Below are 23,229 nucleotides of genomic sequence, written 5' to 3'. Positions count from 1 at the left end.
AACATTATCGATATTTATGATCACCAATCTATTTCAAGACAAAAATTGTTCTATATAACAAAGCTGTACATATTTGGTGTTCACTGCATGTAGCTCCTTTTCCAACAAATATTTGTATGTCCACTCAGCTATTATTATTTTCCATTTTTTTAAACTTATTTATAAATAAATAATGATAACGCCCACTCATTTGCTACTGACACGACCAAAAGACCCATCGGCATTGGTTCTAGTTCCTATCGCGCTAGGCGGACTATAAAATTATGTTGTCATTTACAGATCACATAAAAGATTATAAACAGAAGACACGACTACTTTACTCCTTTCCAGGGGATATCGCAAAAACGCATGCCGTTTTACAAGAAAATTTACCCGGTTCGGGTTACGAGAGAATAGGATAGGCCTGAATAATGCCAAATGCTTCAAATTGTGAGCATCCTGAAATCCACGAGCAAAAGCGTTCTCTGTTGGATTACAAGGGAACTATGAGTGCTTTTTTCAAACTTGCCAGTTCAAAAGCTGTGCCCATAACAAAGATCACGCAATTGAACGCACGAACGCGAATATCCTCAATAAGACAATCAACTATGCTATATGCTCTTCCGCCAAGAAGACTAAGTTAGACATAGTGTATGATTATGCGTAATCAATTTTGAGTGATTGTTTTATTTCGTTTCGGTATGTTTAAATCTTTCCGAAAAACACGAATAGTCTGTGCTTACTATAAAATCTATTGGGTCAGCCAGCACCACAATCATCTAGACAATTCCCTCAGGAGCATCTAGACAATTCATTCAAATTTCGCTCCACATGGTGATCATGAGAGGCTCGTTGTATCATGTCCACAATCAGACTGTTAGAAGACATCCTCATAAAAATGCCTTGAGTGTTTTTTTCACCTGACTGTTATGTTGTCCGGCCGGATGTAATGCGCCACTAGCTAATGATACAAGCCTCACACATTTGGTCCCGAATGTTCCCGGAATCTTATAACAAACACAAACACATGACAATTACCTGTGAACTTCTCCGACCACATTTCATGCCGATTGTGGTTCCTTATTCCTAAATTGCACCGATCCTGTGACTCTATCCACATCGGCTTCCATACGCCATCCGTAGCATATCATCTCTGATGCACATCTGTCAAACGCCACGTAGAGCAAACTTTACTTGCATTGCCTTGGTGAATTGTGGAACATTATTGATCATATCCAAGTTAATACAAGTTTAAGTACGCATTTTTTACCAAACTTTTCATTTATCATACATACAAATGCATAGAACATGAATTATTTCTTACTATCTCGATACACCAAGCCAACCCAAACAAGCAAACGTCACACGGTTTTCGATCGATCTGACGCTGGAGGATGCATTTTGTTTTGCCATTTTAATACACTTTGCTGCTACCATTTATCATTCATTTGATGTACTTTGGTAGGAAAAATGTTAAACTCACTATTTTACCACCCCAGAGGTGTCGGAAATGCGGTTTACAGGAGATATACCACAAAACATCCCAATCTATCGCTGCAGCGTCGCGCAAATCCGCACTTCTATCGCTATTTTCGTCTTCGGTAGAGCTAGTTTAGAGGTAAAGTATACATTTTTTGAAAGCCTAACATTTTGCCAACCCGAAACAATCATCTGATTCAAGTGTTCAGAGCAAATATGTGGTTATTTTCGATAGAAAGTACAACAGTATTTTTGCAACTTTCTTTGACAACCGCATCGAAAATCTGACATAAGCTTTCAATGTGTTTCCTCTCAAGTTCCCAAATTCGAGTCACCCCCGAGCATAGGTGAGCATAAGCATAAACATAAACATTGCTGTGTCAGTGTGTGAGTGAAAGCGAATAACCCCTCAAACAAGCGCGAAAGCAACTACGATGGCCGATTCCGCAGCGACCGAAGTCCCGGCTGCAGCAGCTGCTGCCCCAGCCGCCACGGCCAAGTCACCGAAGAAGCCAAAGGCGGCCGCCGGCCTCAAGAAGCCCAAGCAGCCAGCGGCACATCCTCCGGTCAACGAGATGCTGCTGGCCGCCGTCAAAGCACTCAACGAACGCAACGGTTCCTCGCTGCAGGCGATCAAGAAGTACGTGGCGGCCAACTACAAGGCTGACGTGACCAAGCTGGCCACCTTCTTGAAAAAGGCCCTCAAGACTGCCGTCGCCAACGGCAAGCTGGTCCAGACCAAGGGAACCGGTGCGTCGGGCTCATTCAAGCTCTCGGCCGCAGCCAAGAAGCCAGCGGTGGAGAAGAAGAAGAAGGCAGCGGCCCCCAAGAAGTCGGCCTCTGCCGCGGACAAGAAGAAGAAGACCGCAGCCAAGAAGCCCGCCGGAGAGAAGAAGGCCGCCGCCAAGAAGACCACCAAGAAGGCTGACGGTGCCGCCGCCAAGAAACCGAAGGCCGCCGCAGCTAAGAAACCCAAGGCCGCCGACGGAGCGAAGAAAGCCGCCAAGAAACCGGCAGCCCCGAAGCAGAAATCCACCAAGCCAACCAAGGCCGCGGCTGCCAAGCCAAAAGCACCGAAACCAAAGAAGGCAGCAGCTCCCGCCAAGAAGGCCGCCGCTCCCAAGAAGGCTGCCGCACCCAAGAAAGCCGCTGCCCCCAAAAAGGCAGCTGCAGCCAAGAAGTAAACCACCTACTACACGTTATACTGCATGCTTCTACAACAGCATTGCAATAACGCTCTCTTGGTTCCAAGCAACAGTCCTTTTCAGGACTACAAATCGAATCATTCAAGAACTTCATCATTTCATTCGAACACCTTACATATTACATAGATCGGCGGATTACTCCTGCTCGGTCGAATACTGCATGGCTTGTTCAGCTGGCATGCCATCAAGTTTGTTGTCGTTTCTCTTTCTCTCGTTTTAGTTTACATTTTGGCACGCACAACAGGAAATTATCCCAACGGCCAATCTTTAAGGCCAGCTCACACATCGTCTACTTATTCCCAACTCCGCTGTGATTCCGAAAAACATAGACAAAACTACATGGATGCAGCAGGTCCTGACTGTCGAAGTATAGCGGAAACGTCTTGTACAGGAAAATCGAACCGTCAAGCATGCTCCAAGCTCTGCGACCTCTTTATTACCGCAAGTCCTAAGCTCTGAATTATCAGAGTAGAAAATGTATGGCTCTGTTTGTGAAAATGACGCTCATCTATTTTGGCGACATCCCAACAATGTTAATACACAAGAACAGGTAATGACGGTTAGTGCATGCTACGACAATGTCCAACGAAACCTCACTATGAACATGCTCTCTAGCGACATACACGCGACGAACATGGTTTTTCGGAGATTGAGGCAGTTTTGCCATACGCCAATGTGCCGTGATAGCTATTGGTACCCTAGCCATTCGGTACAATCATTTACGACCAGTCCATCGATGATGCCTACCCGTAATGTACTGTACTACTCAAATTAAACGGGCTCATCCAAAATTACATTTCTAACTTACCCTTCGTTTGAGGTGCAATATTACATTGAAGGTAGTACCTACAACTGAACGAACCTAATACCTATACCCATTTTAGGATACAGATATCATCATGTACCTATACTTCTTCAACCTTACATGATGCTTTGTCCTAATAAGTACCACATACTTCTTCTACTGGTGTGATAATCTCAACTTTTCCGCGATCCTCTAAGACTTTCCTTCTGAACAATTCTTGTCTGTTCACTCACCTTAAGCTCGCGCCGCAATCCTGCTTTAGCTGCTATCATCATGACGTTCAAGAGAAAGAGGCGAAAGAACTCCTTACGCGCCAAAACGTCTATCTAACATATTATCAACAACACGTTTTTGGGTTAGTTGAGCGTGTATACTTCCAACATTAAGAAAATGCTTCTATTTAATTACTAACGTCGTTTCGTCGCTTGCCAACACAACAAGCAAGGGCACTCGCTAACAACATGCCAATGAAGCAATCACACCTACTCTAATTTCCATTTTTCTTCTGTAGGGGTTTCAAATCACTAATTAATGTCCGTAAGCTTGCTCAAATACGACAAATACTTTTTAAACTGCTGACTTCTTCATTTGGAAGACGTTTTAAACAGACTACTAAAACAGATATTGTTGTCTATGTCTAATCAAAATTAACATTATCGATATTTATGATCACCAATCTATTTCAAGACAAAACTTATTCTATATAACAAAGCTGTACATATTTGCTGTTCACCGCATGTAGCTCCTTTTCCAACAAATATTTGTAAGTCCACTCATCTATTATTATTTTCCATTTTTTTAAACTTATTTATAAATAAATAATGATAACGCCCACTCATTTGCTACTGACACGACCAAAAGACCCATCGGCATTGGTTCTAGTTCCTATCGCGCTAGGCGGACTATAAAATTATGTTGTCATTTACAGATCACATAAAAGATTATAAACAGAAGACACGACTACTTTACTCCTTTCCAGGGGATATCGCAAAAACGCATGCCGTTTTACAAGAAAATTTACCCGGTTCGGGTTACGAGAGAATAGGATAGGCCTGAATAATGCCAAATGCTTCAAATTGTGAGCATCCTGAAATCCACGAGCAAAAGCGTTCTCTGTTGGATTACAAGGGAACTATGAGTGCTTTTTTCAAACTTGCCAGTTCAAAAGCTGTGCCCATAACAAAGATCACGCAATTGAACGCACGAACGCGAATATCCTCAATAAGACAATCAACTATGCTATATGCTCTTCCGCCAAGAAGACTAAGTTAGACATAGTGTATGATTATGCGTAATCAATTTTGAGTGATTGTTTTATTTCGTTTCGGTATGTTTAAATCTTTCCGAAAAACACGAATAGTCTGTGCTTACTATAAAATCTATTGGGTCAGCCAGCACCACAATCATCTAGACAATTCCCTCAGGAGCATCTAGACAATTCATTCAAATTTCGCTCCACATGGTGATCATGAGAGGCTCGTTGTATCATGTCCACAATCAGACTGTTAGAAGACATCCTCATAAAAATGCCTTGAGTGTTTTTTTCACCTGACTGTTATGTTGTCCGGCCGGATGTAATGCGCCACTAGCTAATGATACAAGCCTCACACATTTGGTCCCGAATGTTCCCGGAATCTTATAACAAACACAAACACATGACAATTACCTGTGAACTTCTCCGACCACATTTCATGCCGATTGTGGTTCCTTATTCCTAAATTGCACCGATCCTGTGACTCTATCCACATCGGCTTCCATACGCCATCCGTAGCATATCATCTCTGATGCACATCTGTCAAACGCCACGTAGAGCAAACTTTACTTGCATTGCCTTGGTGAATTGTGGAACATTATTGATCATATCCAAGTTAATACAAGTTTAAGTACGCATTTTTTACCAAACTTTTCATTTATCATACATACAAATGCATAGAACATGAATTATTTCTTACTATCTCGATACACCAAGCCAACCCAAACAAGCAAACGTCACTCGGTTTTCGATCGATCTGACGCTGGAGGATGCATTTTGTTTTGCCATTTTAATACACTTTGCTGCTACCATTTATCATTCATTTGATGTACTTTGGTAGGAAAAATGTTAAACTCACTATTTTACCACCCCAGAGGTGTCGGAAATGCGGTTTACAGGAGATATACCACAAAACATCCCAATCTATCGCTGCAGCGTCGCGCAAATCCGCACTTCTATCGCTATTTTCGTCTTCGGTAGAGCTAGTTTAGAGGTAAAGTATACATTTTTTGAAAGCCTAACATTTTGCCAACCCGAAACAATCATCTGATTCAAGTGTTCAGAGCAAATATGTGGTTATTTTCGATAGAAAGTACAACAGTATTTTTGCAACTTTCTTTGACAACCGCATCGAAAATCTGACATAAGCTTTCAATGTGTTTCCTCTCAAGTTCCCAAATTCGAGTCACCCCCGAGCATAGGTGAGCATAAGCATAAACATAAACATTGCTGTGTCAGTGTGTGAGTGAAAGCGAATAACCCCTCAAACAAGCGCGAAAGCAACTACGATGGCCGATTCCGCAGCGACCGAAGTCCCGGCTGCAGCAGCTGCTGCCCCAGCCGCCACGGCCAAGTCACCGAAGAAGCCAAAGGCGGCCGCCGGCCCCAAGAAGCCCAAGCAGCCAGCGGCACATCCTCCGGTCAACGAGATGCTGCTGGCCGCCGTCAAGGCACTCAACGAACGCAACGGTTCCTCGCTGCAGGCGATCAAGAAGTACGTGGCGGCCAACTACAAGGCTGACGTGACCAAGCTGGCCACCTTCTTGAAAAAGGCCCTCAAGACTGCCGTCGCCAACGGCAAGCTGGTCCAGACCAAGGGAACCGGTGCGTCGGGCTCATTCAAGCTCTCGGCCGCAGCCAAGAAGCCAGCGGTGGAGAAGAAGAAGAAGGCAGCGGCCCCCAAGAAGTCGGCCTCTGCCGCGGACAAGAAGAAGAAGACCGCAGCCAAGAAGCCCGCCGGAGAGAAGAAGGCCGCCGCCAAGAAGACCACCAAGAAGGCTGACGGTGCCGCCGCCAAGAAACCGAAGGCCGCCGCAGCTAAGAAACCCAAGGCCGCCGACGGAGCGAAGAAAGCCGCCAAGAAACCGGCAGCCCCGAAGCAGAAATCCACCAAGCCAACCAAGGCCGCGGCTGCCAAGCCAAAAGCACCGAAACCAAAGAAGGCAGCAGCTCCCGCCAAGAAGGCCGCCGCTCCCAAGAAGGCTGCCGCACCCAAGAAAGCCGCTGCCCCCAAAAAGGCAGCTGCAGCCAAGAAGTAAACCACCTACTACACGTTATACTGCATGCTTCTACAACAGCATTGCAATAACGCTCTCTTGGTTCCAAGCAACAGTCCTTTTCAGGACTACAAATCGAATCATTCAAGAACTTCATCATTTCATTCGAACACCTTACATATTACATAGATCGGCGGATTACTCCTGCTCGGTCGAATACTGCATGGCTTGTTCAGCTGGCATGCCATCAAGTTTGTTGTCGTTTCTCTTTCTCTCGTTTTAGTTTACATTTTGGCACGCACAACAGGAAATTATCCCAACGGCCAATCTTTAAGGCCAGCTCACACATCGTCTACTTATTCCCAACTCCGCTGTGATTCCGAAAAACATAGACAAAACTACATGGATGCAGCAGGTCCTGACTGTCGAAGTATAGCGGAAACGTCTTGTACAGGAAAATCGAACCGTCAAGCATGCTCCAAGCTCTGCGACCTCTTTATTACCGCAAGTCCTAAGCTCTGAATTATCAGAGTAGAAAATGTATGGCTCTGTTTGTGAAAATGACGCTCATCTATTTTGGCGACATCCCAACAATGTTAATACACAAGAACAGGTAATGACGGTTAGTGCATGCTACGACAATGTCCAACGAAACCTCACTATGAACATGCTCTCTAGCGACATACACGCGACGAACATGGTTTTTCGGAGATTGAGGCAGTTTTGCCATACGCCAATGTGCCGTGATAGCTATTGGTACCCTAGCCATTCGGTACAATCATTTACGACCAGTCCATCGATGATGCCTACCCGTAATGTACTGTACTACTCAAATTAAACGGGCTCATCCAAAATTACATTTCTAACTTACCCTTCGTTTGAGGTGCAATATTACATTGAAGGTAGTACCTACAACTGAACGAACCTAATACCTATACCCATTTTAGGATACAGATATCATCATGTACCTATACTTCTTCAACCTTACATGATGCTTTGTCCTAATAAGTACCACATACTTCTTCTACTGGTGTGATAATCTCAACTTTTCCGCGATCCTCTAAGACTTTCCTTCTGAACAATTCTTGTCTGTTCACTCACCTTAAGCTCGCGCCGCAATCCTGCTTTAGCTGCTATCATCATGACGTTCAAGAGAAAGAGGCGAAAGAACTCCTTACGCGCCAAAACGTCTATCTAACATATTATCAACAACACGTTTTTGGGTTAGTTGAGCGTGTATACTTCCAACATTAAGAAAATGCTTCTATTTAATTACTAACGTCGTTTCGTCGCTTGCCAACACAACAAGCAAGGGCACTCGCTAACAACATGCCAATGAAGCAATCACACCTACTCTAATTTCCATTTTTCTTCTGTAGGGGTTTCAAATCACTAATTAATGTCCGTAACCGTTTCTTTATTCCAAGCTTGCTCAAATACGACAAATACTTTTTAAACTGCTGACTTCTTCATTTGGAAGACGTTTTAAACAGACTACTAAAACAGATATTGTTGTCTATGTCTAATCAAAATTAACATTATCGATATTTATGATCACCAATCTATTTCAAGACAAAACTTATTCTATATAACAAAGCTGTACATATTTGCTGTTCACCGCATGTAGCTCCTTTTCCAACAAATATTTGTAAGTCCACTCATCTATTATTATTTTCCATTTTTTTAAACTTATTTATAAATAAATAATGATAACGCCCACTCATTTGCTACTGACACGACCAAAAGACCCATCGGCATTGGTTCTAGTTCCTATCGCGCTAGGCGGACTATAAAATTATGTTGTCATTTACAGATCACATAAAAGATTATAAACAGAAGACACGACTACTTTACTCCTTTCCAGGGGATATCGCAAAAACGCATGCCGTTTTACAAGAAAATTTACCCGGTTCGGGTTACGAGAGAATAGGATAGGCCTGAATAATGCCAAATGCTTCAAATTGTGAGCATCCTGAAATCCACGAGCAAAAGCGTTCTCTGTTGGATTACAAGGGAACTATGAGTGCTTTTTTCAAACTTGCCAGTTCAAAAGCTGTGCCCATAACAAAGATCACGCAATTGAACGCACGAACGCGAATATCCTCAATAAGACAATCAACTATGCTATATGCTCTTCCGCCAAGAAGACTAAGTTAGACATAGTGTATGATTATGCGTAATCAATTTTGAGTGATTGTTTTATTTCGTTTCGGTATGTTTAAATCTTTCCGAAAAACACGAATAGTCTGTGCTTACTATAAAATCTATTGGGTCAGCCAGCACCACAATCATCTAGACAATTCCCTCAGGAGCATCTAGACAATTCATTCAAATTTCGCTCCACATGGTGATCATGAGAGGCTCGTTGTATCATGTCCACAATCAGACTGTTAGAAGACATCCTCATAAAAATGCCTTGAGTGTTTTTTTCACCTGACTGTTATGTTGTCCGGCCGGATGTAATGCGCCACTAGCTAATGATACAAGCCTCACACATTTGGTCCCGAATGTTCCCGGAATCTTATAACAAACACAAACACATGACAATTACCTGTGAACTTCTCCGACCACATTTCATGCCGATTGTGGTTCCTTATTCCTAAATTGCACCGATCCTGTGACTCTATCCACATCGGCTTCCATACGCCATCCGTAGCATATCATCTCTGATGCACATCTGTCAAACGCCACGTAGAGCAAACTTTACTTGCATTGCCTTGGTGAATTGTGGAACATTATTGATCATATCCAAGTTAATACAAGTTTAAGTACGCATTTTTTACCAAACTTTTCATTTATCATACATACAAATGCATAGAACATGAATTATTTCTTACTATCTCGATACACCAAGCCAACCCAAACAAGCAAACGTCACTCGGTTTTCGATCGATCTGACGCTGGAGGATGCATTTTGTTTTGCCATTTTAATACACTTTGCTGCTACCATTTATCATTCATTTGATGTACTTTGGTAGGAAAAATGTTAAACTCACTATTTTACCACCCCAGAGGTGTCGGAAATGCGGTTTACAGGAGATATACCACAAAACATCCCAATCTATCGCTGCAGCGTCGCGCAAATCCGCACTTCTATCGCTATTTTCGTCTTCGGTAGAGCTAGTTTAGAGGTAAAGTATACATTTTTTGAAAGCCTAACATTTTGCCAACCCGAAACAATCATCTGATTCAAGTGTTCAGAGCAAATATGTGGTTATTTTCGATAGAAAGTACAACAGTATTTTTGCAACTTTCTTTGACAACCGCATCGAAAATCTGACATAAGCTTTCAATGTGTTTCCTCTCAAGTTCCCAAATTCGAGTCACCCCCGAGCATAGGTGAGCATAAGCATAAACATAAACATTGCTGTGTCAGTGTGTGAGTGAAAGCGAATAACCCCTCAAACAAGCGCGAAAGCAACTACGATGGCCGATTCCGCAGCGACCGAAGTCCCGGCTGCAGCAGCTGCTGCCCCAGCCGCCACGGCCAAGTCACCGAAGAAGCCAAAGGCGGCCGCCGGCCCCAAGAAGCCCAAGCAGCCAGCGGCACATCCTCCGGTCAACGAGATGCTGCTGGCCGCCGTCAAGGCACTCAACGAACGCAACGGTTCCTCGCTGCAGGCGATCAAGAAGTACGTGGCGGCCAACTACAAGGCTGACGTGACCAAGCTGGCCACCTTCTTGAAAAAGGCCCTCAAGACTGCCGTCGCCAACGGCAAGCTGGTCCAGACCAAGGGAACCGGTGCGTCGGGCTCATTCAAGCTCTCGGCCGCAGCCAAGAAGCCAGCGGTGGAGAAGAAGAAGAAGGCAGCGGCCCCCAAGAAGTCGGCCTCTGCCGCGGACAAGAAGAAGAAGACCGCAGCCAAGAAGCCCGCCGGAGAGAAGAAGGCCGCCGCCAAGAAGACCACCAAGAAGGCTGACGGTGCCGCCGCCAAGAAACCGAAGGCCGCCGCAGCTAAGAAACCCAAGGCCGCCGACGGAGCGAAGAAAGCCGCCAAGAAACCGGCAGCCCCGAAGCAGAAATCCACCAAGCCAACCAAGGCCGCGGCTGCCAAGCCAAAAGCACCGAAACCAAAGAAGGCAGCAGCTCCCGCCAAGAAGGCCGCCGCTCCCAAGAAGGCTGCCGCACCCAAGAAAGCCGCTGCCCCCAAAAAGGCAGCTGCAGCCAAGAAGTAAACCACCTACTACACGTTATACTGCATGCTTCTACAACAGCATTGCAATAACGCTCTCTTGGTTCCAAGCAACAGTCCTTTTCAGGACTACAAATCGAATCATTCAAGAACTTCATCATTTCATTCGAACACCTTACATATTACATAGATCGGCGGATTACTCCTGCTCGGTCGAATACTGCATGGCTTGTTCAGCTGGCATGCCATCAAGTTTGTTGTCGTTTCTCTTTCTCTCGTTTTAGTTTACATTTTGGCACGCACAACAGGACATTATCCCAACGGCCAATCTTTAAGGCCAGCTCACACATCGTCTACTTATTCCCAACTCCGCTGTGATTCCGAAAAACATAGACAAAACTACATGGATGCAGCAGGTCCTGACTGTCGAAGTATAGCGGAAACGTCTTGTACAGGAAAATCGAACCGTCAAGCATGCTCCAAGCTCTGCGACCTCTTTATTACCCCAAGTCCTAAGCTCTGAATTATCAGAGTAGAAAATGTATGGCTCTGTTTGTGAAAATGACGCTCATCTATTTTGGCGACATCCCAACAATGTTAATACACAAGAACAGGTAATGACGGTTAGTGCATGCTACGACAATGTCCAACGAAACCTCACTATGAACATGCTCTCTAGCATGCACATACACGCGACGAACATGGTTTTTCGGAGATTGAGGCAGTTTTGCCATACGCCAATGTGCCGTGATAGCTATTGGTACCCTAGCCATTCGGTACAATCATTTACGACCAGTCCATCGATGATGCCTACCCGTAATGTACTGTACTACTCAAATTAAACGGGCTCATCCAAAATTACATTTCTAACTTACCCTTCGTTTGAGGTGCAATATTACATTGAAGGTAGTACCTACAACTGAACGAACCTAATACCTATACCCATTTTAGGATACAGATATCATCATGTACCTATACTTCTTCAACCTTACATGATGCTTTGTCCTAATAAGTACCACATACTTCTTCTACTGGTGTGATAATCTCAACTTTTCCGCGATCCTCTAAGACTTTCCTTCTGAACAATTCTTGTCTGTTCACTCACCTTAAGCTCGCGCCGCAATCCTGCTTTAGCTGCTATCATCATGACGTTCAAGAGAAAGAGGCGAAAGAACTCCTTACGCGCCAAAACGTCTATCTAACATATTATCAACAACACGTTTTTGGGTTAGTTGAGCGTGTATACTTCCAACATTAAGAAAATGCTTCTATTTAATTACTAACGTCGTTTCGTCGCTTGCCAACACAACAAGCAAGGGCACTCGCTAACAACATGCCAATGAAGCAATCACACCTACTCTAATTTCCATTTTTCTTCTGTAGGGGTTTCAAATCACTAATTAATGTCCGTAAGCTTGCTCAAATACGACAAATACTTTTTAAACTGCTGACTTCTTCATTTGGAAGACGTTTTAAACAGACTACTAAAACAGATATTGTTGTCTATGTCTAATCAAAATTAACATTATCGATATTTATGATCACCAATCTATTTCAAGACAAAACTTATTCTATATAACAAAGCTGTACATATTTGCTGTTCACCGCATGTAGCTCCTTTTCCAACAAATATTTGTAAGTCCACACATCTATTATTATTTTCCATTTTTTTAAACTTATTTATAAATAAATAATGATAACGCCCACTCATTTGCTACTGACACGACCAAAAGACCCATCGGCATTGGTTCTAGTTCCTATCGCGCTAGGCGGACTATAAAATTATGTTGTCATTTACAGATCACATAAAAGATTATAAACAGAAGACACGACTACTTTACTCCTTTCCAGGGGATATCGCAAAAACGCATGCCGTTTTACAAGAAAATTTACCCGGTTCGGGTTACGAGAGAATAGGATAGGCCTGAATAATGCCAAATGCTTCAAATTGTGAGCATCCTGAAATCCACGAGCAAAAGCGTTCTCTGTTGGATTACAAGGGAACTATGAGTGCTTTTTTCAAACTTGCCAGTTCAAAAGCTGTGCCCATAACAAAGATCACGCAATTGAACGCACGAACGCGAATATCCTCAATAAGACAATCAACTATGCTATATGCTCTTCCGCCAAGAAGACTAAGTTAGACATAGTGTATGATTATGCGTAATCAATTTTGAGTGATTGTTTTATTTCGTTTCGGTATGTTTAAATCTTTCCGAAAAACACGAATAGTCTGTGCTTACTATAAAATCTATTGGGTCAGCCAGCACCACAATCATCTAGACAATTCCCTCAGGAGCATCTAGACAATTCATTCAAATTTCGCTCCACATGGTGATCATGAGAGGCTCGTTGTATCATGTCCACAATCAGACTGTTAGAAGACATCCTCATAAAAATGCCTTGAGTGTTTTTTTCACCTGACTGTTATGTTGTCCGGCCGGATGTAATGCGCCACTAGCTAATGATACAAGCCTCACACATTTGGTCCCGAATGTTCCCGGAATCTTATAACAAACACAAACACATGACAATTACCTGTGAACTTCTCCGACCACATTTCATGCCGATTGTGGTTCCTTATTCCTAAATTGCACCGATCCTGTGACTCTATCCACATCGGCTTCCATACGCCATCCGTAGCATATCATCTCTGATGCACATCTGTCAAACGCCACGTAGAGCAAACTTTACTTGCATTGCCTTGGTGAATTGTGGAACATTATTGATCATATCCAAGTTAATACAAGTTTAAGTACGCATTTTTTACCAAACTTTTCATTTATCATACATACAAATGCATAGAACATGAATTATTTCTTACTATCTCGATACACCAAGCCAACCCAAACAAGCAAACGTCACTCGGTTTTCGATCGATCTGACGCTGGAGGATGCATTTTGTTTTGCCATTTTAATACACTTTGCTGCTACCATTTATCATTCATTTGATGTACTTTGGTAGGAAAAATGTTAAACTCACTATTTTACCACCCCAGAGGTGTCGGAAATGCGGTTTACAGGAGATATACCACAAAACATCCCAATCTATCGCTGCAGCGTCGCGCAAATCCGCACTTCTATCGCTATTTTCGTCTTCGGTAGAGCTAGTTTAGAGGTAAAGTATACATTTTTTGAAAGCCTAACATTTTGCCAACCCGAAACAATCATCTGATTCAAGTGTTCAGAGCAAATATGTGGTTATTTTCGATAGAAAGTACAACAGTATTTTTGCAACTTTCTTTGACAACCGCATCGAAAATCTGACATAAGCTTTCAATGTGTTTCCTCTCAAGTTCCCAAATTCGAGTCACCCCCGAGCATAGGTGAGCATAAGCATAAACATAAACATTGCTGTGTCAGTGTGTGAGTGAAAGCGAATAACCCCTCAAACAAGCGCGAAAGCAACTACGATGGCCGATTCCGCAGCGACCGAAGTCCCGGCTGCAGCAGCTGCTGCCCCAGCCGCCACGGCCAAGTCACCGAAGAAGCCAAAGGCGGCCGCCGGCCCCAAGAAGCCCAAGCAGCCAGCGGCACATCCTCCGGTCAACGAGATGCTGCTGGCCGCCGTCAAGGCACTCAACGAACGCAACGGTTCCTCGCTGCAGGCGATCAAGAAGTACGTGGCGGCCAACTACAAGGCTGACGTGACCAAGCTGGCCACCTTCTTGAAAAAGGCCCTCAAGACTGCCGTCGCCAACGGCAAGCTGGTCCAGACCAAGGGAACCGGTGCGTCGGGCTCATTCAAGCTCTCGGCCGCAGCCAAGAAGCCAGCGGTGGAGAAGAAGAAGAAGGCAGCGGCCCCCAAGAAGTCGGCCTCTGCCGCGGACAAGAAGAAGAAGACCGCAGCCAAGAAGCCCGCCGGAGAGAAGAAGGCCGCCGCCAAGAAGACCACCAAGAAGGCTGACGGTGCCGCCGCCAAGAAACCGAAGGCCGCCGCAGCTAAGAAACCCAAGGCCGCCGACGGAGCGAAGAAAGCCGCCAAGAAACCGGCAGCCCCGAAGCAGAAATCCACCAAGCCAACCAAGGCCGCGGCTGCCAAGCCAAAAGCACCGAAACCAAAGAAGGCAGCAGCTCCCGCCAAGAAGGCCGCCGCTCCCAAGAAGGCTGCCGCACCCAAGAAAGCCGCTGCCCCCAAAAAGGCAGCTGCAGCCAAGAAGTAAACCACCTACTACACGTTATACTGCATGCTTCTACAACAGCATTGCAATAACGCTCTCTTGGTTCCAAGCAACAGTCCTTTTCAGGACTACAAATCGAATCATTCAAGAACTTCATCATTTCATTCGAACACCTTACATATTACATAGATCGGCGGATTACTCCTGCTCGGTCGAATACTGCATGGCTTGTTCAGCTGGCATGCCATCAAGTTTGTTGTCGTTTCTCTTTCTCTCGTTTTAGTTTACATTTTGGCACGCACAACAGGAAATTATCCCAACGGCCAATCTTTAAGGCCAGCTCACACATCGTCTACTTATTCCCAACTCCGCTGTGATTCCGAAAAACATAGGCAAAACTACATGGATGCAGCAGGTTCTGACTGTCGAAGTATAGCGGAAACGTCTTGTGCAGGAAAATCGAACCGTCAAGCGTGCTCCAAGCTCTGCGACCTCTTTATTACCGCAAGTCCTAAGCTCTGAATTATCAGAGTAGAAAATGTATGGCTCTGTTTGTGAAAATGACGCTCATCTATTTTGGCGACATCCCAACAATGTTAATACACAAGAACAGGTAATGACGGTTAGTGCATGCTACGACAATGTCCAACGAAACCTCACTATGAACATGCTCTCTAGCGACATACACGCGACGAACATGGTTTTTCGTAGATTGAGCCAGTTTTGCCATACGCCAATGTGCCGTGATAGCTATTGGTACCCTAGCCATTCGGTACAATCATTTACGACCAGTCCATCGATGATGCCTACCCGTAATGTACTGTACTACTCAAATTAAACGGGCTCATCCAAAATTACATTTCTAACTTACCCTTCGTTTGAGGTGCAATATTACATTGAAGGTAGTACCTACACCTGAACGAACCTAATACCTATACCCATTTTAGGATACAGATATCATCATGTACACCTGTTGGCTTAAAAATAGGAACTTTTTTTTTAGCAGAAAGACATAGTTCTTTTCAGAATTATTTGGTAGCCCTGAAAAGGGCTTTTAAGTGGTGGTTGGGAGGTGGTATTGCGGTGTTCCACAGAGCGAAAACACATTCTAATGGTCAATGTGTTGACCATCATTGTCTTTCACTGCCTGGCAGCGCGTAGCTGCCTCGGATGATGAGTTTCTGTCATGTGCTTACGGGTATGCGTTTCCCTGGCAGCGTGCCCATGGCGCATCGGCTGAGGGTGCATGCTGGTTCTTGAGCTGCTGGTTCCGGAAGCTGCTGATGTTCTTCGGCAAACCGAATGCGCGCTTCTCCGTGGTGCGGCGGCAGCTTCCGAACCTTCCTTCCGCTTCTGAACTCTCCCGGCACTGAACCCAGCGTCGTGTAAACGGCGAGACACCGTCTTCGACGAAACTTGCAATCCAAGTTCCTGCTTGATTCGAGTGCAAGTTTTGGAAGGGTCCGCCTTGCTCTTTTTAACAATCTGCGCGTCAACGTTAGCCGTTGTTTTTCGCGGACGACCTGTCGACTTACCCGTAGCCTCGCTACGAATGGCGTTGTTCACAAACGTCCGCGAACGGTCGAACGCCTTGCAGATTGTCTTTATTGGGACGTTCTCACGAAACAGCCCCTGAATATGTTTTCGCTCCTCTGGTGTGCAGTGCTTTCCGCGACCCATGATTATTTTGTGGATTTTTTTAACAGCAACCTTACACCTTGACAACTAACTGAAGACTGAAGCGCAAAACGGCTTGGCTCTCCTTTTAAACTGCCGCGAAACGCTATCGTCACTCGTAACTCAGTTGCGTGTCGCAACTCGAATGAGATTATATAGAGGAAAGCGGGGCAAAATGGGCATGTTAAGCAGTTTTCTGAATATTCCTTTGAATATGTCACAAAACACAATTTTTATTTCATTATTGTAGGGCTCCACCCTTATCTATGGATTAAAATTGCCACATAGAATGAAAACAACTTAAAAACATGAAAATAATGTGAAATGAAAGTTGATGTTTTACGAGAAGCTTTTTTGACACGCGGCATAAAATGGGCATATTCCTGGGGCAAAGTGGGCATATGTAAACAAACTGTGAAACGTCAAAACACTGGGGCAATATGGGCCACAACAACTGCGCTTAGGTAATGGTCTATACTTTTGCGCACGTTTCGTGAAATGTATTTTTCGTTCTATCTTTCGATTTGCTGGTCAGAAAAGCCCTTAAAATTCTTCCAAAAATATGTTATCAAAATTAAAACTGTTTTTAAACGTTCAAATCTACAAAATCGAATCTTTTGAAGCTGTGCCTGTTATCATTTTTGAGGCGACAAATACAACACCATAGCCTCACCAAGCGCCGTATGTCAAAAGCATCTGCCCATTTTGCCCCACGTAAAGCATTTTTGTATTTTTTGTTATATTATTAAAAATACGCATTCAATCGCCTTGCTTTCTTCAGACAAATTGTAAAGAAATATCATATCTTTAAAAAATTATCATGAAAAACTTCAACGCATCCCTGTGACACTCGTTTAAGCTTATTTTCGAAGTGGCAAAAATTACATCAATATGCTGCTAAACCTTATTTTGCATTTTTCTTAGTTATTTGTTATGTAAGGGTTATGAAACTTACATGGTGTTCATAAAACACTCTAATGAATACATTTTGAGCATTGGAAAGTATCTTTGTAGTCAAATAATGCTTAAATTGAGGGTGCCCATTTTGCCCCACATGCCCATTTTGCCCCGCTTTCCCTTAAGGCAAAAATTGGCGATTGCAACTTCAGTACGCCTCGCACTCTTGCCGAAAAGAGGCGAAAGAACTCCGTTGGAGCCAAAGCCTCTGTTGAGGAAACCGAATTCTGTTTAGCATACGTGCGCGCGAGAGAAAGAGAAGGAGAGAGAGAGGGAACTTAATCGTGTCGCCGTGCGCTGCTCGACGAGAGAGCGCAACGCGCTGACCGAGAGAATTCTTATCAGCTTAGACAGTCGCGTTCTGAACTCTGACCCGATCAGTAGCGTTCTGATCCCCATACCAAATAGTAGCGTTCTGATCCCCATACCAAACAGTAGCGTTCTGATCCCCATACCAAACAGTCGCGTTCTGAACTCTGACCCGATCAGTCGCGTTCTGATCTCCGTACCAACAAGTAGCGTTCTGATCTCCGTACCAACAAGTCGCGTTCTGATCTCCGTACCAACAGGTCGCGTTTTGACCTCAGACCCAAAAAGTTGCGTTCTGACCAATCTGTTCTAAAGTGAAATAAACTTGTGAATTAACAACATCTTACAAACATATACAGTGTTCGGACAATTAAAAGTGCATATCACATCTAACCCCAAATCCCCCACATAAAAGTTTGGTCCTTCGATCCGAATGTGTCACATTTTGTGGTTCTTAGATTCGAATGTGACACTTCTTCTTACTCTTACCGCTGACCGCGAACCGCTTTCCGCTAACGGCACCAGGCCGACCGCTTACCCCAAAACGCATACTCTTACCGCTTACCTCTGACCTCGTACCGCTTACCGCTTACCACAGATCGCGAACCGCTAACGGCAGAACGCCTATTCATACCGCTTACTTTTGATCGCGTACCGCTTACCCCTGTCCGCTTACCTCGTACCGCTTGAAAAAGTTACACATAAGAAGTGTTTCATCTTACCCATACCAGTGATCGTATCGAACATATTCATACCGCTAACCCAAAACGTGACGGAAGTGTTTTATGAAACGTGTTCATACCACTAACCCAGAAGTGTTGTGACAAACATAATCTAACCCCTGATCAAGAAAGTGTGTGTCTTTCTTAAACGTTCATCGAACCCTGACCGTGTGAAAGCGAACTAAAAGTTGTAAAAAGTGAAGTTTCCAACGAACCCGTAAAAGTGACAAAAAAGTGAACGTTTAACAAACATTACAAGTGCTTATCTAACCAGGTACAATGTCGCTAATTCGTTCGCCGACGGCTGTGCCTGGACCGTCAAGGGAGCAGGAGGCTTTGCCTGGACCGTCAAGGGCGCCAGACGCGAACGGAGCAAACCAGAACGAGGACAGCGTTTCAGATGTGTTCCCTATCCTCGATGACATCGCAAGGGCTGAACGCCAATTGATCCACCTATTTCGGCAGTTAGATCGCATGGAGGCCAACTACAACCAGAGGAAAACGGACGTTGCGGCACTCAAGCTGATTGCGGTAAGATTAAACGAACTTTCTTCCGAAGCAGCAGCCGTGTTTTCTGTGTTATTTGAAGAAACTGACGAAACTAAGTACAAGCTGACATAAGAGCGCTATTCCAGATTCGATGACAGGATTTTCGAGCTGAATGTAAACATAGAACAAAGTATGTTGGCTCTTACTCCTAACATTCAAATAACAAAAAGTGATCCCGATCGAGAAAAGCCATGCGTTAAATCAAACCGTGTAAAACTTCCCGAACTAAAATTGCCCAGTTTTGATGGAACCATTCGAGATTGGCCACCTTTTCGTGACGCATTTTGTTCCATGATCGATTCATCTGACCAGTTGTCCGATAGCGACAAACTATCATATTTGCTGACCACCGTAACAAAAGAAGCCAAGCGAACAATAGAAAACATTACGATCACATCCGCTAATTACGCCGTTGCCTGGAAACTTCTTACCGATCGATACGAAAACAAATATCTTCTTATCAAAGCATATTGCGATGCGCTGTTCGAGATTCCCGCCTCCAAAAAGGAGTGTGCCGAAACGCTCAACAGCATTGTTAACGAATTCGAACGAAATCTGCGCCTGTTGCAAAGCGAGGGAGAAAAAACGGAGCACTGGAGTACCCTTCTCGTTTTTCGTCTTACCTCTCTTCTTGATCCTACCACGCTGCGACAGTGGGAGTTAACGCGCAGCAACAAAACCATACCATTGTACAGCGAGCTGGTCGAATTTCTTCGAAATCATTGTCGTACGTTGCAATCCGTAAACAAGCTATCTGTCTCGCTCAAACCAATTGACACAAATCGAAAACAGAACATGCCAGAGATTTCGGCCGAAAAGTGCAAACCGTTCACGCAGCAACACTCGACTTGAACAAGTGTGTGTTTTGTTCTCAAACTAAGCATTCGCCATTTCTTTGTCCCGTATTCAGACAAATGCCAGTTTCGAAACGAAAAGAATTGGTAAAAAACAAAGCCTTGTGTTTCAACTGTTTGTCTTCAAATCATCGACTGAACCAATGCAGTTCGAGTTCTTGCCGGGTTTGTGGTTTGAAACATCATACAATGCTGCACGCGGAAAATGTTTCGCAGCCAGCCCCATCTCCTTCTGTTACTGTTCCACGAACACAAGAACCACACACGTCGGTTTCACATTCTGATCGCACACAATTAAACCCTGAACCGTCCACTTCTTATTCTCACGTATCGAGGATAACGCAGCCAACCCAAATCATACCGAAACAAGCACAAATATTACTTCAAACAGCGATAGTTTCTGTCCTTAACTCAGTCGGTAAACCCTTACCTGTACGCATATTGCTCGATTCCGGTGCGCAATTGAATATTGTCACTGAACGATTGATACATCGTCTTCGCTTGCAAAAACATCGCGAAATGCATCGCATTGGCGGAATCGGCAAAACTAACCTGGTGTCGCAAAGTTACGCAAATTTAGACATTCAATCACGGCACAAAGATTTCAAGGCAATCGTAAAATGTCATATACTTCCGGAAATAACTCGTGAGCTTCCTAGCAGTCCCATAGACATTTCCTCATGGGAATTGCCTTCAAATATCGAACTTGCTGACCCAACATTTTACCAACCTGGACAAATAGATATGCTTATTGGTATCGATTTGTTTTATGACATCATACAAGAAGGCTTAATCAAACTTCCAAACAGCAAAACCGTATTGCAGAATACTTGCCTTGGCTGGGTGGTTGCTGGACACCCACCAATTGATCATACGCCTTACGCACAAACCTCGAATGCTTTTCATGCTTGTAGCATTGAAGAGCAAGTGGCAAGATTTTGGGAGCTCGAATCATGTCAAAGCAAAAAAGGTATGTCGGTAGAAGAAACGACATGCGAAGAACATTTTCTCAAAACATACAAACGCGATTCAAATGGCAGATTTGTTGTTCGCTTACCCATAAAACCGAACGTACTTACCCAGTTGGGAAACTCTTACCATACCGCGATGAAGCGACTTGACCAACTGAACAACAAATTTCTTAAACAACCTGAATTGAAGGTAGCATACAGTGCTTTCTTAACAGAATATTTGAACCTTGGTCATATGGAACAAATATTTCAAACCGAAACCGAACCGTCCTATTTCTTACCTCATCATGGTGTACTTCGTCCAGACAGCTTAACAACAAAACTACGTGTAGTTTTTGACGCTTCTTGTCGTTCTGATACAGGTGTATCACTAAACGATTCGTTAATGGTAGGACCGGTAGTGCAGGACGATCTAATCACAATCATTCTGAGATTCCGTATGTCGAAATATGCGTTGGTAGCCGACATAGAAAAAATGTATCGGCAAATATTAGTCCACGAATCAGACCGTCCGCTACAGCGCATAGTTTGGAAATCAGATACAGATAAACCGGTACAAATATTTCAACTGAAATCAGTTACTTATGGTACTTCAGCTGCACCTTATCTAGCGACCCGATGCTTAACCCAACTTGCAAAAGAAAGTGAAAATACACACCCTGTTGCTTCAAAAGTGCTCAACAGAGACTTTTACATGGACGATCTTTTGACAGGAGTAAACGATCTGGAACATGGTAATTTACTCTGCAGTCAACTGATTTCGTTGCTCGATTCAGCTGGCTTTCGTCTACACAAATGGGCGTCTAACGCCTCAGAACTTCTCGCAAATATTCCTAAACAGCTTCAAGACGAAAGATCCATCCTACAGCTTGACGAATCATCAAAACCCATAAAAACTCTCGGTTTAAAATGGGATACTACGAACGACAAATTCATCATCGATGCACCTAAATTGCCTGACCTTATCACGAAACGTACCGTACTATCAGATACATCACGCTTATTCGACCCATTGGGATTGGTCGGACCTCTAATCTTGCTAGCTAAACTCTTTTTGCAGGATCTGTGGAAGGAACAGATCAGTTGGGACGAACCATTATCTAATGTATTTGAGCAACGATGGTTGTTCATCCGTGACAATCTGGCGCAACTGCATGATCTTACTATTCCTCGATGGGTGATGTCTACATCCAAACCCGTATGCGTAGAGCTTCATGGCTTTTGTGACGCGTCCGAAAAGGCCTATGGAGCATGCGTTTATGTCCGTACAGTAGATCAGTCCGGAAACATATCATCTAACCTACTTGTTTCCAAATCACGTGTGGAACCCATAGGAAACTCAAAGAAGGAGCAAAAGTTAAGTTTGCCCAGATTGGAGTTGTGTGCTGCTCATTTGCTCGCTCAACTTTATCAAAAGGTACGTACATCCTTACAAGCCGATCTTACAACATATTTCTGGTCAGATTCCACCATTGTCTTACACTGGTTGTCGTCGCCATCATCACGCTGGAAGAACTTCATAGCAAACCGTGTATCTGACATTCAACACCTGACTTCTGATAACTGGCACCATGTTCCTGGCGTACAAAATCCCGCAGATTTTATATCTCGTGGAGCGAATCCTGATCAACTGGCATGCTGTCAATCGTGGTGGCATGGCCCTGACTGGTTGACTAAGTCACCAGAATTTTGGCCGATTCAGCAACATTTACCTGATCATCAAGCTAGCAGTGAAGTGCTAGAAGAACGAACCGTACTACTTACCCAGACCATCGGAAACGCCATTCTTACTTACGAAGAATTTACTACCTTGCTAACCCAAATCGAAGCTTGTTTGAATTCTAGGCCGCTTACACCGATGTCTTCTGACCCGAACGATTATGAAGCTCTCACCCCGGCACATTTCCTAATACACCGCTCTATCGTGGGACTTGCGGAACCATCTTACGAGTCGAGACCTATCAACCGACTGGACCGTTACGAGCAGGTTCAAGAGTTTCTGCGCCGCTTGTGGAATCGATGGTCATCGGACTACCTATCGGGCCTTCATCCTAAGACCCAGTGGACTAAACAGCGAGATAACATCCCCTGGGCACTATGGTGTTGGTGAAGGAAGATAATCTTCCCCCGCGTAAATGGTGTTTAGGGCGAGTAACGGACATCGTGAAGGGAGCGGATGGAAACGTCCGAGTAGTTTTTGTTAGAACTAAGGATGGTGA

The 23,229-nt window shown here is 44.2% G+C and overlaps 4 protein-coding genes and 1 long non-coding RNA gene across 5 annotated transcripts in view; 4 read left to right on the top strand and 1 right to left on the bottom strand.

The window, feature by feature from the left end:
- The window catches only part of LOC133391888 (uncharacterized), a 77,356-nt gene that overhangs the window by 43,201 nt on the left and 10,926 nt on the right, over window positions 1-23,229 (bottom strand). The window lies entirely within an intron of this gene.
- LOC133391887 (histone H1-like) lies at window positions 1,533-2,735 on the top strand. Its single transcript, XM_061648503.1, has one exon. The coding sequence runs from the start codon at window positions 1,893-1,895 to the stop codon at window positions 2,640-2,642; it is 750 nt and encodes a 249-aa protein (XP_061504487.1). The 5' UTR covers window positions 1,533-1,892; the 3' UTR covers window positions 2,643-2,735.
- Window positions 5,941-6,852, top strand: LOC133391885 (histone H1-like). The gene has a single exon (XM_061648500.1). The coding sequence runs from the start codon at window positions 6,010-6,012 to the stop codon at window positions 6,757-6,759; it is 750 nt and encodes a 249-aa protein (XP_061504484.1). The 5' UTR covers window positions 5,941-6,009; the 3' UTR covers window positions 6,760-6,852.
- On the top strand, window positions 10,075-10,986 carry LOC1274984 (histone H1). Its single transcript, XM_314186.4, has one exon. The coding sequence runs from the start codon at window positions 10,144-10,146 to the stop codon at window positions 10,891-10,893; it is 750 nt and encodes a 249-aa protein (XP_314186.4). The 5' UTR covers window positions 10,075-10,143; the 3' UTR covers window positions 10,894-10,986.
- LOC1274982 (histone H1) lies at window positions 14,195-15,106 on the top strand. Its single transcript, XM_314184.2, has one exon. The coding sequence runs from the start codon at window positions 14,264-14,266 to the stop codon at window positions 15,011-15,013; it is 750 nt and encodes a 249-aa protein (XP_314184.2). The 5' UTR covers window positions 14,195-14,263; the 3' UTR covers window positions 15,014-15,106.

Source organism: Anopheles gambiae, chromosome 2 (genome assembly GCF_943734735.2).
Source record: "Anopheles gambiae chromosome 2, idAnoGambNW_F1_1, whole genome shotgun sequence".
In the NCBI taxonomy this organism is placed as follows: domain Eukaryota; kingdom Metazoa; phylum Arthropoda; class Insecta; order Diptera; family Culicidae; genus Anopheles; species Anopheles gambiae.
Note: the sequence above shows the minus strand (reverse complement) of the source record. Positions and strands in the feature narration are given on the sequence as shown.

Excerpts from the sequence above, each read along its gene's own strand:
- LOC133391887 (XM_061648503.1), top strand. The coding sequence starts at position 1,893 with ATGGCCGATTCCGCAGCGACCGAAGTCCCGGCTGCAGCAGCTGCTGCC.
- LOC133391885 (XM_061648500.1), top strand. The coding sequence starts at position 6,010 with ATGGCCGATTCCGCAGCGACCGAAGTCCCGGCTGCAGCAGCTGCTGCC.
- LOC1274984 (XM_314186.4), top strand. The coding sequence starts at position 10,144 with ATGGCCGATTCCGCAGCGACCGAAGTCCCGGCTGCAGCAGCTGCTGCC.
- LOC1274982 (XM_314184.2), top strand. The coding sequence starts at position 14,264 with ATGGCCGATTCCGCAGCGACCGAAGTCCCGGCTGCAGCAGCTGCTGCC.